Source organism: Ursus maritimus, unplaced genomic scaffold (genome assembly GCF_017311325.1).
Source record: "Ursus maritimus isolate PB19 unplaced genomic scaffold, ASM1731132v1 scaffold_35, whole genome shotgun sequence".
Classification (NCBI taxonomy): Eukaryota; Metazoa; Chordata; class Mammalia; order Carnivora; family Ursidae; genus Ursus; species Ursus maritimus.
In genome coordinates this window covers 7,782,163-7,797,163 of record NW_024426119.1, presented here as the reverse complement: position 1 = coordinate 7,797,163, position 15,001 = coordinate 7,782,163, and the positions used below count along the sequence as shown (strand labels likewise).

Genomic DNA, 15,001 nt, shown 5'->3' with positions numbered 1-15,001 from the left:
AAGATGAGGACATGAGGTCTGTAGCTGCTGAGGTCTGAAGGATGAACCGGACAGTGGTGGCCACAGAGAAGGGGTAAAGAAATTGCATGGGAAGGCAAGAATGAGGGTGGAGTTTGGGGAACTCAAGTTCAGTGTGGCTGGAGCATGGAGCTGGTCAGGGAAGGGGAGGGAAGACACTGGGAAAGTGGGCAGGAGCCGATCCTGCCAGGCCTTGTAAGCCTGTTAAGAGCAGGAGCTCTACCCTCAGAGCGAAGGGCAGCGTCTGAAGAGTCCGCAGCAGTGCGGCAGGGTGACCAATTCCGCATTACTCAGAATGATCTAGCAGGACAATGTGCAGGACGCGTTTGATCGCAGAAAGACGGAAGCCAGCAAAGCAGCTGGGGGCTCTTACGGGAAACCAGGAAGGACTGAGGCCTGAGCCAGAGCAGGACCAAGGTAGGGTGGAGATTCAGAACCTTTTTAGGAAGTAAAATCAGTATGAACTCAGGGCTTGAGAAACAGAGAAGCGTTATTACACCCAGGTTTCTGGCGTGGGCAGCTGATGGGACATGGTAGGGGTCTCTTGGATAGGGAATGCCAAACACAGGCAGGCTTCGGAAGGAGAAGGGTTACAGGTCCCTGGGAGAAAGGGGCTCCTAGTTTCTCTTCCCACCCCGAGAAACCTTCCCTTCCAAAGGAAAATATAATAAAAAATATTATATATAATCTATATATAGATATATAATATAATCTATTTTCTTGTGCTTTTAAAAGGTCAAGCATATTGTTTGGGTTGTCTTTTCCTCCCCTTCCACTCAGCCAGACAGCTGAGACCCAGAGATTTCCTTCTCAATGTGGGCCCAGCCCCCACATCTCATACCATTTATCCCTGGCCGTGTGTCCAGGAGAGAACGGCAGAGATCTGGATTTGGTTTGGGCTTTGGGGGACAGGAGAGGCTGTGCTCAGGGTGTGAAGCACATCCCCCGGCCGGTTTACCAGTATGCCCCGCATCGAGTTCTCAGGCACCATACAGCTAGTAATAAAGTGGCGCGTATTTTCTACTGCTGCTGTTCCTTGAATCTCTCTTGGGGTCTTCTCTGTGAAGGGGGTGATTGGCAGGCCAGAACTCAGGCATTCTTGGTTCTCCAATCATTTTTTCCCCAACCACTTCACAGAGGTATGATTGACACACAAGGTACAGATATGTAATATACACAATTTCATGTGTTTGGAGATAAAGATACACCTGTGAAACCATCATCACGGTCATAAACCTCTCTGTCACCAATAGTTTCCTACAGCCCCCTTTGGGTTTTGTCGTTTTTTGTTTTTGTTTTTCTTTTGGTTTTAGGAACACTTCACCTAAGACCTTAGCACATTTTTAAGTATACTGTAACGTTAATCATAGGCTCTATATTGTACAGGTTTCCAGACTTAAAATACCACAAAAACCTCATCAAACATGTGACAATGATGACACAAGGTACCTGTGGCAGAGCCAAGTCAGGGCGTCTAGCAGGTTGAAGGCTATGGGGTGACGCTCGAGAGAGCCAAACGGGGGGTACAACTGTTAGCACCAGCAGGTATTCCCTCATCGCCCAACTAGCATTTACCATGGTGCACACCGTTCCAGGCACTGCAGAGACAGTGATGAACCAAAGAAACAAGGTCTCCAGTCTGTAGGAACCTCCAGGGGTTCCTCTAGGGCAACGGTCTATTAATGAAGCTCAAAATAAATGATACGACATCAGGGGCTACCAGAAAATTAAACTGGGGACCAGGGTAGGGTGCTACCTGAGTTAGGAGGGTCAGGAAAGGCCTCTCAGTGTGGGGACGTTGAAGTGGAGATGTGAGAAGAGGTAGCAGGTGAAAATGTGGGGGAGAGCATTCCAAGTAGAGGGTACACCAAGCCCTCAGGTGGGTTAGTGAATGGGAAGGACAGAACGGAACCAGTGTCGTGGAGCATGGTGAACACGGGGTGAACGGGGGCCGGGAGGTCAGAGAGGGAGCCAGAGGCTGGGTCAAGTAGAAGGGTATAGGCCACAGCAAGGTGTGGATTTCTTCCTCATAACTTTTGATTTTTTAAAGATTTATTTATTTATCTTAGAGAAAGAGGAACAGAGCCTGGGGTGGGGGTGGGACCGGGGTGGTGGTGGCAAGAGGGAGAGGGAGGGAAAAACTTAAGCAGACTCTCTGCTGAGCTTGGAGCTTGACATGGGGCTCGAGCTCATGACCCTGAGACCATGACCTGTGCCAAAACCGAGAGTCACATGCTTAACTGACTGAGCCACCCTGGCGCCCCTGCTTATAACTTTTTATTAAAAATATGTCAAGTCCAGGGGTGCCTAGGTGGCTCAGGTCATGATCCCAAGGTCCTGGGATTGAGACCTGCATCGGGCTCCCTGCTCAGCGGGGAGCCTGCTTCTCCCTCCTCCTCTGCCCCTCTCCCCTATTCATGCTCTGTCGCTCTCTCAAATTAATAATTAAAAAAAAATTTTTTTTAAAGATTTTATTTGAGAGAGAGAGAGAGCGCACACGAGCAGCAGCAGAGGGAGAGGGAGAAGCAGACTCCCCACTGAGCAGGGAGCCCAACTCAGGGCTTGATCCCAGGACTCTAGGAGAAGGCAGACGCTTACCTGACTGAGCCACCCAGGCGCCCCAAATTAAAAAAAAAAAAAAAATCTTAAAAAACAAAAGTCGAGTCCATAGAAAAGTTGAAATATAATAAACACTCTTATCTTCCCCACCTAGATTCAGCAATCATTAATACAGTCTCATATTTGCTCTATAGTAATGTTTCTTGCCACCCTACTTAAAAATAAGTTCTAGCCAACACGATACTTTCCCACTAAATACATCAGCCCCATCTCCTAAAAATAAGGGGCTATTCTCCTACATAACCTCTAATGCATTATCATACCTAGGAAAAATACTAATTTCCTAATATCCTCTGATATGTAGCCCACAATCAAATTTCCTCAATTGCCTCGATTTTCAGCTGTTCTCTTTTTAAACACATTTCCCTCCAAATCAGGACCAAACCAAGTTTCTCACTTTACATTTGCAAGAGTCTGGATATTATTTTAGGTGTGAGGCAAGTCAATGGAGGGCACTGAGCAGAAAAAGTTTCAAATATTGCCTTGATTACAAGAGAATCACTACCGTGAGGCAAGAGTAGAGGCGGGAGACCAGCAGACAGGCTGTGGCCAGGTCCGCAGTGCTGGCGATGGTAAAGAGAGGTCAGATTTCAGGAGTGAAAAGTGGTGCAAGTGGTTCGAGCAAAAAGGAGTATTCGATCCTGCTGAACAGCAGGGCTGGACACAGATGTACTACAAGCTCTGGAAGATGCAGAGCCTAGTGGCCTTGGTAAGAGCAATTTCAGTGGAAAAGAACAGAGAAATTGAGCAGAATGAAGGACAAGTGGTCAGGAGAGGTGTTTTTTGTTTGTTTTGTTTTTTTAAGATGGAGGATGTTAAGACTTGACTGCATCCACTATGGAAATAAGCCAGCTGAGTGGGAGAAACTGATGTAGGAGGAGCTCATTGCAGGTGTGTAGCCCTGGAGGGGGGCACAAGGATCCCCAGCACAAACGGCAAGGCTGCCCTTAGGCAAAGGCAGAGTACCACGGGACAGAGGTGGGATGGCCCGAGGGTTTGATGGTGGAAAGAGGAGGTAATGTTCAGCCGACTGAATCTATTTTTCCATGACCTGTGAGGAAAAGTCATCAAGTGAGGGAAGGGAGCCTATTTGAGGTGAGAAGATAGGAAATAATTGTCCTCAAAAATGGGAAAGTTAACGACTACCAAGGAAGCATTTGAGAATCAAACGCTCATTTTACAATTTATGGTCATAAATATAAGTTCAGTCAACAAGGTTAGGTGATTTTCTCCAGGCAAGGGTCAGCTGGTTAGGTACAGAGAAAGGGGGCGGGGTGCATAATCACAACACCAGTATTATACCCGACAAAAGTAACAATACCTTAATTTAATAACTAGTCCAAGTTTAATTTTCTTCAATTGTCTCAAAAGTGTCTTTCTGTAGTTGCTTCTAATAAAGCCTTATATGGTCAACTTTGTCTGGAAAATAGTACCTCTCAATAAGTATTTATTGACACCTACTGTGTGCCAGATACTGGGTGCTAGAGAGGTAATGGGGTCAGTATCGACCAGAAATACTTTACTATTCCACTCAACGAAAACGGAATAAATCGGCTAACCCAGATCAGGTGCCTCAAGAGAACTACAGGTGGGGCTTTTAGAAAAAGATCTCACTTGCAATAGCTCTTCAGAGGCCCAAATGGTTGTAGGGCCTTAACGTTATCCAGAGCTCTGAACTCAGGAGGCCTCCACTGCAACTCTCCTGCCACCGACTGGAGCATTATTCTAGCACTGCCAACAAGTGATTGAAAATAATGATTCAGCATCTCCCACATAAAATGTACTGCACTTAGTGTTGTGAAGACCTTCCAAGGAGCATGGATGAGGTTCTTGTTCAAGGAAGTTTACTTTTAGTGGAGAGGATAACATAATACACAAAAAAACCAGAGTGCAAGGTGAAAGCCTGTAAGCGCTCAAAGAGAGAACCTGAAATTAAACTGCTTTTAAAAGCACATAGGGTTCCTGGGATTACTGGGGTGGTGGAACTGTGGCCAAGAGACCGAAGAGAAGGAGATGAAGTGATACTTCTGTTGGACACTGAAGAGCAGTTGGAAATTATTAATGCAAATAAAGAAGAGGGAGAGAGAGGGAATCTGAGGCCAAAGGGTCAAAATTAGCAAAGGCAGAGAGATGGACTAACGTGCCAGGTGTCCAGGGACCAGCACAGGCTGGATGCTACACTGTCCTGGAGAAGAGTCCAGCCAGACTGCAAAAAGCTTAAGGAATTTAAGATAAGGAATTAAGGCTTTGTTTATGAAGTAGTATTGGGGATGCCCTTAAAAACTACAGCTCAGAAGTATCTCCAAAGACACTCCTTTACTATTAAGCCCTAACAGGTACCTGGGCACTGATAATTTTAACTCACTTAAAAACATTTGTAATGCCTGATTTAGGCATTCACTGTGTAAATACCACGCCCTGCAGAACACACCTACAGAGTGCCCGTAAGTATTTTGCGGGAAAACTCCACTGAAGAATATATAACCCCCAATCCCAAACTGAATCTCCACATTTTCCCCTCAACGTTTTGCAGCATCGGAGTCAAAGACCTTACCGGTTTTGAAACAGAACACTACCACAATAGTATCATAAACGAACGATCATGCTAGGTCAGGGCTGAGTTATAAAAATTTAACCATGGGATGATCCTCTAAAAGTCATCCTTTCTTCCAGGTCCTCCAATAAAGTATTAAGAGACTTGGGCCTCATTTACAATTCACCAAATTGTTACTGTTTCGAATTTTCCAGAAGCCAAGGCAATTATTTCCGCGACTGCCTAACAACCTGAATTAGACACAGCATCCCTGAGCTTTCTGGGCCTGCATTTCCTAAATTAATTCCAGAGTACTTCCAAGAACACCAAACCAAACAAACCCTTTTGAAGTCAAGGCCTATGAGAGCCTCCAGAAAAATCAGGTGATTTTTCAAAATAAGGTGAATACTATGGCCCCCTTTCCGTTTTGCGTAGTTGGAAGGAGAGCTGGCTCAGTCCCCGGGGTACACGTTCGGTCCTTCCCACCACGTCTACCGGAGGCCGCTCACCCTGCCCCGCCCGCTACCAGCTCCGTACCCTCAGGTTAGCCCGGAGGCCCAGATTCTTTGCCAAGCTCTGCAGGTCGCTGTATTTGAGGGAGTCCAGCTCCTCAAGGGAGGGTACGGCCATGGCGAGCTGCATCCAGGCGACCACGCAGAGGACGCGTACTCCACCCTCGGCAGCGCAGTTCAAAACTCTGGCGCCACTGTAAGCGTTGGCTAAACCGAATTTTATAGAGAGTTTAAATTGAAAATGATGCACTTCTATTGGTTAAAAATGCCCTGAAGGCGGGGTTTCCTGGCATTGACCAATAGAAACGATGATTCTCCACCCATCAGACGCACGTTTTCCGCCCCAACCCTCAACAACACTTTGGCGCCGAAGGGCGTGTCCAGGCAGCGTGTGTGGGGCGGAGCCCCCGGCTCACGAAGTCCAATGAGGATTAAGGAACCGTGCTTGGGCGGGGCCAGGTGCTTGTTCGACGGAGGCGCGGGCTGCAGGAAGATGGCGGCTCGGCCCCGGCGGCATCGTTCGCGGTATGCAAAGCTTCCGCCGGGTGACTTTTGTGATGGCGCAAAGAAGAAAACAGACAAACACTCTTGTACGACTTCTATGGAGTGGGACACGCAGGTAGTGAACGGGTCCTCGCCACTTGGCCCCGCAGGCTCGGGGACGGAGGAGCTGCTCTCCGGCCCGCGGCTGCCTTCGTGGCTACAGCCCGAGAGGTGCGCCGTGTTCCACTGCGCACAGTGCTACGCCGTGCTCGCTGACTCCGTGCACCTCGCCTGGGACCTGGCGCGGTCCCTCGGAGCCGTCGTCTTCTCCAGTGAGTGGGGGCGGAGTCTGAGGAAGGCGGAGGAGGGCCAGAGAGTGGGTTCCGCTTTCTCACGGGATGGTCCAGATCGGGTGGAGAAAAAGATGGGTGAAGATTTGGAAGGAAATTAACGCCTTTGCCAGGGGTGGGGGCAACTTTTCGTGATTTTTGTGGCAACAATGAGTTTATCTGTAAGGGGTAGGTTTTCCTTTTCAGGGCTTCACAGGTACTCCTTCTGACCCGTGTTTGTCTTCTTAGGAGTCACAAATAACGTGGTTTTGGAAGCTCCCTTCCTAGTTGGCATTGAAGGTTCGCTCAAAGGCAGGTATGTACTGGGAGTTCTCTATTGGTTTCTAGTCCCTCACTTAGTAAGACGAGTGTAGAACCGACATGCACAAGGGGAAAATTATTTGTTCTTTTTTGCGCTAGAAGAAAAGTTTATTCAGTCCTTACAGTGTATTTGAAGGATGTTTCTTTGACCTGTTTGAGACTTGTGGGAACTTGATGTGTTAATGAAATGGAAAGGTTGTATTTGTGTATAGGTTTTAAGATCTTTCTGAGGGCCATCTCTCTCTAGTGGCTTGTGCAAGGGAACTTCGGCTAAGAAAGTTATGTCTGGTATGGGAAAAGGGAGAAAAGTTCCTTTTGGTGTATAGTGAGAATCTATGAACTACAGTCCTTTGAGATAACGAGGACTTTAAAATTTCCATTTTACTTGGTGTTTGTAATAAGCCATGGTAGGACTATTTCTTCTGTAATCCAGGGAATCTGGGGAAGAACACAAGTTGAATGTTAAGTACTTGAATATTGCCAGTAAACTTTGCATCCAGTCTGTGCGGTGATCTACAAGTGACAATGAAGTGCTCAGTGAATTTAGTATTACAAGGCTCCGTAATTTTGAGCATTGGCTTTTATAGCAAAACAATTCATTCCGACCACAGTTTTAGGGTATAAGGTATAGGAATTCTGAGTTGCTTTACTCAGTAACCAGAAAGAGTCTTGCAGTTCCTCTTTCCCAACTGAAATACACTAGCGCTCCTTACCAGAGTGTCCTCTTTCCACCCAAAGGGAACAGGGAGAAAAGGAGTGCTGGCGTGCTTGGAATTGGGTTATTTGCGACCAGAAGCAGAAGCTCTCCAAATATCTTTCTTAGATTAGGATAATGCGTCTAGACACATGCTGTCCAACACTGTAACCATTAGCCGCATGTAGCTGTTGAGCACTTAAAATGTGGCCATCCTGAATTGAGAAATACTGTGAGTGCACAATACACACTGGAGTTTGAAGACATTTTTAAAAAGATTTTATTTATTTGATATTTAGTACAAGCAGGGGGAGTGGCAGGCAGACAGAGAAGCAGACTCTCCGCTGAGCAGGGAGCCGGATGTGGGGCTCGATCCCAGGACCCCGGGATCATGACCTGAGCTGAAGGTAGACACTTAACTGACTGAGCCACCCAGGTGCCCTGGATTTTGAAGACTTGATTCAAAAAAATTAATAGTTTAAAAATATTGATTATATGTTGCAATGATATTTTTTGATATATTGGGTAGTATAAAATGTATTAATACTAATTTCACCTGTTCCTTTTGAATTTGTTTTTAACAAGACTAATAGAAAACTTTAAATTACTTATATGGCTCACATTATGTCTCTACTGGACAGTACTGATCTAGATGGTTTGTAAAACACTGGAGGGAAATTCCCAAGTATTTGTGTACTTTTAGAATTAGGAGAGGCATGGGCAGGAAGAGATTTATTATCAGGAAATGGTTCGTGTGATTACAGAGGGTGAGAAGTCCCAAGAGCTGTAGTTGGCAAGCTGGAGACACAGCAGAGCCAGTGGATTAGATTTAGTCTTAAGTCCACAAGCCTGAGAACCAGGAGAGCCAAAGGTGTAAGTGCCAGTCCAAAAGCCAGAAGGCTTTAGACCGAAGAAGAGCCTACATTTCAGTTCAAGTTTAAAGGCAGAGGGTAAAATACAATGTCTCATCTTAAGGCAGTCAGGCAAGAGGAGTTTCCCTTTACTCCTGACAGGGTCAGCCTTTCTGTTCTATTCAGACCTTCATCTTGTTAGATGAGGGTCACCCAAATGGGGAGGACAATCTGCTTTACTTAGTCTACTGATTCAAGTGTTAATCTCATTCAAAAACACTTAAAAACACATTCAGAATAATGTTTGACCTAATAATTGGGTACCATGTGGCCTAGTCAAGTGGAACATAAAATTTAACCATTACTTGTTAACTTGGCACCCACATGCATCTCCTAAAACCATACTTAACCTCCAAAGAAAGACAATAACAAGGTCATAATTCTAAAATGTTACAACTGTCCTGCATACAACTGAAAATACATTAACCCCTTCTCTGAAAAAGGAAGTCAAGTCCTTAAATAACATTTACATTTCTCTTTGATCTCTCATTAACTTAAATACTGTGATATAAAATTAATAATACATAAATAGAATGATATAGTTTGACATAATAGTATGATACAAAATATGATTTTATGTTATATAATAAGGGAATAAGAGAAGAACAGAGATAAACACTCAGACACAAAAACCTACTCATAACAAGGTAAGGAGGAAATACTTAGGATAATTACAGTCCTCATTTCTGTAACTGGTCACTCATAGCTGTATTTTGTAACCACCTTCTTCCACTACCCATCTGTATCCCCTTTTGCCTTTAGCAAGTACTCAGCTGGTCATAGTTCTTTACCGGTGTGGTAATGCAAACCTTCATTTTTGAAGGACTTGACCCATTAGCAGACTAATAGTCAATGAAATATTTTATATTGCACACATAAGCATAATTTGGGGATTTTTTTCACATTTTTGCCCTGTGCCATAAATCAGTATCCCCCAGACATTTTTCTGTACATACTGTGCTTTCTCTGATACCATTAATTCCTACATAGGAATTAAATCAAATTAATGCAACTTTATTTCATGGCTTGCTTTTTGGTTACTGTATTCACAAAAATACAGTACATGTGTGCTGTGGTACTTAATTTACCAATGAATTGGGATACTGTGTTGCTTGGTCTTTTTTAGTATCCATTGACATGAATCCTCTTCTTGGTCGTCATATGATTTTTATACTCTATTGATGCAGTTTTACTGCATAGTATATTATGTTTATACAAATACTTTTTTTCCTTACCCAACCACTTTAAAATTGTTTTCAGGGGGTGCCTGGCTCATACAACTCTTGATCTCAGAGTTGTGAGTTTGAGCCCCATGTTGAGTGTAGAGAGTTCTTAAATAAATAAATAAATAGTTTTCAGTACATGCCCGATGTTTTCTTAAAACATTTCTCTGTAGTATTTGGGATGCCTGGGTGGCTCAGTCGGTTAAGTGGCTGCCTTTGTCTCAGGTCATGATCTTAGAATCCTGGGACTGAATTCCGTGTCAGGCTTCCTGCTCAGTGGGGAGCCTGCTGCTCCCCCTGTTTGTGCTAACAAATAAATAAATAAAATCTTAAAACAAAAACATTTCTTTGTAGTATTTGGGTATGTCTTATGTACCAGCAGATATGGTGAGTGACTTACCCAAGTGGTTTAACTAGAATCATTACCTGTTTCCTCATCCAGTAATCTTTCAGAGGATAAAAGAAAAGAAAATAGATGGCTTGCTAGGGTAATAAGATTTCTTTTCTTTTTTCTCTTTTGGCATTTTGTCTGGGTATTTTCTTAAGTTACTTTTTTGTTACATCTGCAAAAGAAAAATCCTGATTTGAGTTCTATTAATAAATTGTTTAGTAAACCCCATTCAACTTATTTTTCTTAAGCTAGAGATTGGTTTAATGGTAGCTAATTTATATAGTCATGTGTAGTTTTATATGTTTAAGTGTTAATCTGATTAGTTAGCTCTTTTTCTGCTTTTCAAATGTAAATTATTCTATAAGTGACAGTTGTACATCCATAATAATCTAGGATGTAATTATATGAAAAGCTGAGTCAACCTTTCTCGAATATGACATTTCTTCAGTCTCAGTCCTATTACAGCACAGTTTTTAGGAGCACTGGTTCCTGAGACTGGTTATTTTATATTTCTTCTCTGATTTCCTTACCTATATCCTGTTTTTCACTCTAGCACTTACAACCTTTTATTCTGTACTTCCTGTGGGATTTCCATTGGTTTCCATTTGTATTCTACCCATGCTGCTCTGGCTGCCTTGAGAGGTCACTTTTGCCTTTCCAGTGACAAGATGGTATGGTGAGTAGACTTAGATATTCTTTATCAAATACATTTTAAAAGACCTTCCAGAAAAGGCAGAACGTTTGTACCAAAGAAAATGCTAAAGCCACGCACTGTCTCTTACACAAAAAGATGGGCAGTGGGATCAAAATATACTTTCATAACACTATGCTTATTTTAGATGTCTTATAATCATACCATGTCTTAATAAGCTTATGATGGAATAAATGAGAGGATATTCTTTTGTTACAGAAACTTCTGGAAGGTAAGCTTATTGCAAAATAATGTGTAATAGACATTTACTGGGTTTGTACCCATGTTTTTATCATGTGTGATACCACTCCCAGGTGATAGGATCAAGAATGAATACCTGGGGGCGCCTGGGTGGCACAGCGGTTGAGCGTCTGCCTTCGGCTCAGGGCATGATCCCGGCATTATGGGATCGAGCCCCACATCAGGCTCCTCCGCTATGAGCCTGCTTCTTCCTCTCCCACTCCCCCTGCTTGTGTTCCCTCTTTCGCTGGCTGTCTCTATCTGTGTTAAATAAATAAATAAAATCTTTAAAAAAAAAAAAAAAAGAATGAATACCTGACCTAAGCTAAGCCAATCAGGCTTTCTACTCTAGGAATTTGAAATAAGGACCTTGAGACCCAGAGACACTGGTCATTGTAGATGGTACGGGTGCAGAGCTTGGGAAATGAAAACTCTAGGTTTAAGGTAGCTATTTTCTACATGTATGCATGTAGATGCAGCAAAATCTTGTCTGCAAAAAAGAATGAAGCAGATAGATACCCGAAGAAAAGTTAAAAAAATAATGATGTGGCCTCATAGAATCAGATAAAGTACCATACTTCTTGTTCCTTCTTATGTAGTACTTTGAATATTTATCTTCCTAATACTACTGTTAAGCTTTTTTGTTTATTATAGCAAACTGCAACATCTATCAGAGTCTTTTGTTGACCATTAAAAACAAAAAAACAAAAACAACCATTGATGAGCTAGTTTGTGCCAGACATTATCCTTACCTCACTGAGTTCTTAAAAGAAGACAACTGGAACTCAGAGGTGGAGGAGCTGAGATTTTAATCTGTGTCTTAACTCCAAAGCTCATTTTTGTGTCATTAGACGTAAAGTTTCCTTTCTCTCATTTAATGTGCTTAGATCGGTGTTTCTAGCTGAGCTGTGTATGACTAAATAATAAAACTCATAAGTAAAGCTCGTCCTTCATGCATGAGGTTGTTCAAAATGTATTAGGTATACTATTTGTTCTTCACCGCAGATTTTTTTTCCTTCACTGCAGATTTTCAACAGGAAATAAATACTTGAGGTGGATTGATAATTTACTTTCAATTTCTAATTCTTAAATAATTTTTAAAAAGATTTTATTTAATTATTTGTTAGAGAGAGAGTACAAGTAGGCAGGGCAGCAGCAGAGGGAGAGGGAGAAGCAGAGTCTCAGCTGAGCAGAGAGCCCGATGCGGGGCTTGATCCCAGGGCCCTGGGATCATGACCTGAGCCAAAGGCAGACACTTAACTGACTGAGCCACCCAGGTGCCCCTCGTCTCAAATAATTTCCATCTAGAATTAAGTTTAAAGAGGGGCAAAAAGTGTTTATAAATGTGTGCTATTAGTAACCCAAATTTTCTTTAAAAACAGTTATAAGTAGTTGTTCCAGCTGAGCTGTAATTGAATATTGCTTAGGGAAGTTAAGCTTTTTGTAACAAAAATTTTTTAATATAAAATTTTAAAGTATAGTAGATTTTAAGTAATTTTTAATCTTTAAAATAAGGAGTTGGGAAAGGTCAGAGTATTCTTTTTGATTAAGTAGAAATCAGGCATGTATAGGTAGCATGAGTCTGGGAAGATAATAAATCTATCTCTGTCAGAATGAATTTGGTTGTGTGTGAAAGAAAACCAGACTGACAGTGGCTTTAACAAGTAAGAAGTGGAGTGATTGGCCACTCCAGGAGTCCTCCAGTGGCTTAGCCACAACAGGGCTCTGGATCAACATCTCTGGTTCTCTTGGCCTTTTCCTCTTAGATGCTACTGCAATTATAAGCATTACATCCATAGACAGTGGCATCCCCAACCAGAAGGAAAAAGATATGGGAAGTGGGAACACAGGGAATGGTCTCATTTTATCATCAAAAATGTCCTTATTATTATTATTATTATTTTAAGATTTTATTTATTTATTCGACAGAGATAGAGACAGCCAGCGAGAGAGGGAACACAAGCAGGGGGAGTGGGAGAGGAAGAAGCAGGCTTATAGTGGAAGAGCCTGATGTGGGGCTCAATCCCATAACGCCAGGATCACGCCCTGAGCCGAAGGCAGACGCTTAACTGCTGTGCCACCCAGGCGCCCCCAAAATGTCCTTATTATTGACCAGAACTATGTTACGTGATTGCCTTAAGGTGGGAAAGCAAATACGTGAGAGAAGGGAATAAGATTGCCACACTTGGCTTAGAACACTTCTGATTCATCTCCTAGGATTGAGCATACTCTTGTCCTAAACAGAATCTGGGTTCTTGGTGCCTGGGTGGCTCAGTTGGTTAAGCATATGCCTTCAGCTTAGGTCATGACCCAGGATGCTGGGATCAAGTCCCACATCGGGCTCCTTGCTCTTTGGGGAGCCTGCTTCTCCCTCTGCCTCTGCCTCTCTTTCTCTGTCTCTCATGAAAAAATAAATAAAATCTTCTAAAACAGAACAAAGTCTGGGTTCTGTTAACAAGAAAGAAGTTACGAATGGCTACTGGGTAGGCAACCAACAGCGTTTGTCACCATATGATTACTTTTCTTCTAACTGCTATACTATTTAGTTATTCGTACGACCTGGTTTGTGTGTTTAGTTTGTCATGGGATAATTTTGTCTTACGTATTCCTGGCTGGCAAGGGGTGAGCTGAGACACAGAGTCTCTGATGATTTCTTAATTGAGAATTTGTTTTTCTTACAAAATACAATATGAATGTTGAAATGAAAATCTGTAAGGAGGCTGTCTTTGCCTGACATTGCTTTAGAGGACAAGTTTGGTTCATTGATAATCTTATCTGTAGTATGATACTAATATTTTCTCTCTACATTTTCTATCCAGCTATCTGTTAAAAACAAAAGCCATAGTAAGTGCATCTGAGATGGATATTCACAACTTGTCTCTACCAGAAAAAGTTGCAGAGGTAAAATTCCATGATGGTTGTATGTTTCCTATAATACAGGCATACCTCAGAGATATTGTGGATTCAGTTCCAGACCACCACAGTAAAACAAATATCATAATACAAAGCAAGTCAGATTATTATTTTGGTTTCCCAGTGCACATAAAAGTTATGTTTACGCTATATGTAGGCTACTAAGTGTGCAAGAGCATTATGTCTAAAAAAACAATGTACATAACTTAATTAAAAAATACTTTATTGCTGGGGCGCCTGGGTGGCACAGCGGTTAAGCGCCTCCCTTCGGCTCAGGGCGTGATCCCAGCATTGTGGGATCGAGCCCCACATCAGGCTCTTCCGCTGTGAGCCTGCTTCTTCCTCTCCCGCTCCCCCTGCTTGTGTTCCCTCTCTCTCTGGCTGTCTCTATCTCTGTCAAATAAATAAATAAATCTTTAAAAAAAAACAAAACAGTAGCTGCATTTAAAAAAAAAATACTTTATTGCTAAAAATGCTAACCATCATTTGAGCTTTCAGGGAGTTGTAATTGTTGTTACAGATCACCCTAATGAATATAATAATAATGAAAAGTTTGAAATATTCTGAGAGTTACCAAAACGTGACAGAGCCATGAAGTGAGCAAATGCTGTTGGAAAAGTGATGCCAATAGACTTTGCTACACAGGGTTGCCACAAACCTTCAGTTTGTAGAAAACACGGTATCTTTGAAGTACAATGAAGCAAAGCACAATAAAATGAAGTATGCCTGTATAGACAATTCCTGGCACTTTATTCCAATGAATTTGGTGGTGATGAAATGGTGTAATAATCCAGTAATCCTTTATACCTGGTTTGGCATTCCTTATTGAACTTGGGACACAAAGCTGAATATTGTAACGTCCAGTTCAAGAGAAGGAAGAAAGCTGCTTAGCTCCTGCAAGTCCTATACTCTCCCCTCTGTGCTGGGAATGGACACCATCATCTGTCTTAGATCTGTCCTTTCTTTCTTTCTTTTACTCTCTTTTTAAAAGATTTTATTTTTAATCTCTACATCCAACGTGGGGCTTGAACCTACAATCCCGAATTAAGAGTCATAGGCTTCTCTGAATGAGCCAGCCAGGTGCTCCAGATCTGTCCTTTCCGTTAAGCACTTCATGTTTAGA

The 15,001-nt window shown here is 42.6% G+C and overlaps 2 protein-coding genes and 1 long non-coding RNA gene across 4 annotated transcripts in view; 1 reads left to right on the top strand and 2 right to left on the bottom strand.

The window, feature by feature from the left end:
• Window positions 1-5,840, bottom strand: part of NUSAP1 (nucleolar and spindle associated protein 1) — a 33,465-nt gene extending 27,625 nt beyond the window's left edge. The window contains exon 1 of the mRNA XM_008702227.2: window positions 5,708-5,840. Coding sequence (XP_008700449.1) covers window positions 5,708-5,812 — 105 coding nt within the window. The 5' untranslated portion in view covers window positions 5,813-5,840. The remainder of the gene's footprint in view (window positions 1-5,707) is intronic.
• A 96-nt stretch (window positions 5,841-5,936) lies between these two features.
• The window catches only part of OIP5 (Opa interacting protein 5), a 13,635-nt gene continuing 4,570 nt past the window's right edge, over window positions 5,937-15,001 (top strand). Inside the window, exons 1-4 of one of the 2 annotated variants that reach the window (XM_008702228.2) lie at window positions 5,937-6,497; window positions 6,744-6,810; window positions 10,588-10,710; window positions 13,785-13,866. In XM_008702228.2, the coding sequence (XP_008700450.1) occupies window positions 6,107-6,497; window positions 6,744-6,810; window positions 10,588-10,710; window positions 13,785-13,866 (663 nt within the window). In that variant the 5' untranslated portion in view covers window positions 5,937-6,106. The remainder of the gene's footprint in view (window positions 6,498-6,743; window positions 6,811-10,587; window positions 10,711-13,784; window positions 13,867-15,001) is intronic. The other variant, XM_008702229.2, reaches the window with a different exon arrangement.
• The window catches only part of LOC103673443, a 35,775-nt gene continuing 27,675 nt past the window's right edge, over window positions 6,902-15,001 (bottom strand). Inside the window, exon 5 of the long non-coding RNA XR_571395.2 lies at window positions 6,902-7,253. This is a non-coding gene — a long non-coding RNA (uncharacterized LOC103673443). The remainder of the gene's footprint in view (window positions 7,254-15,001) is intronic.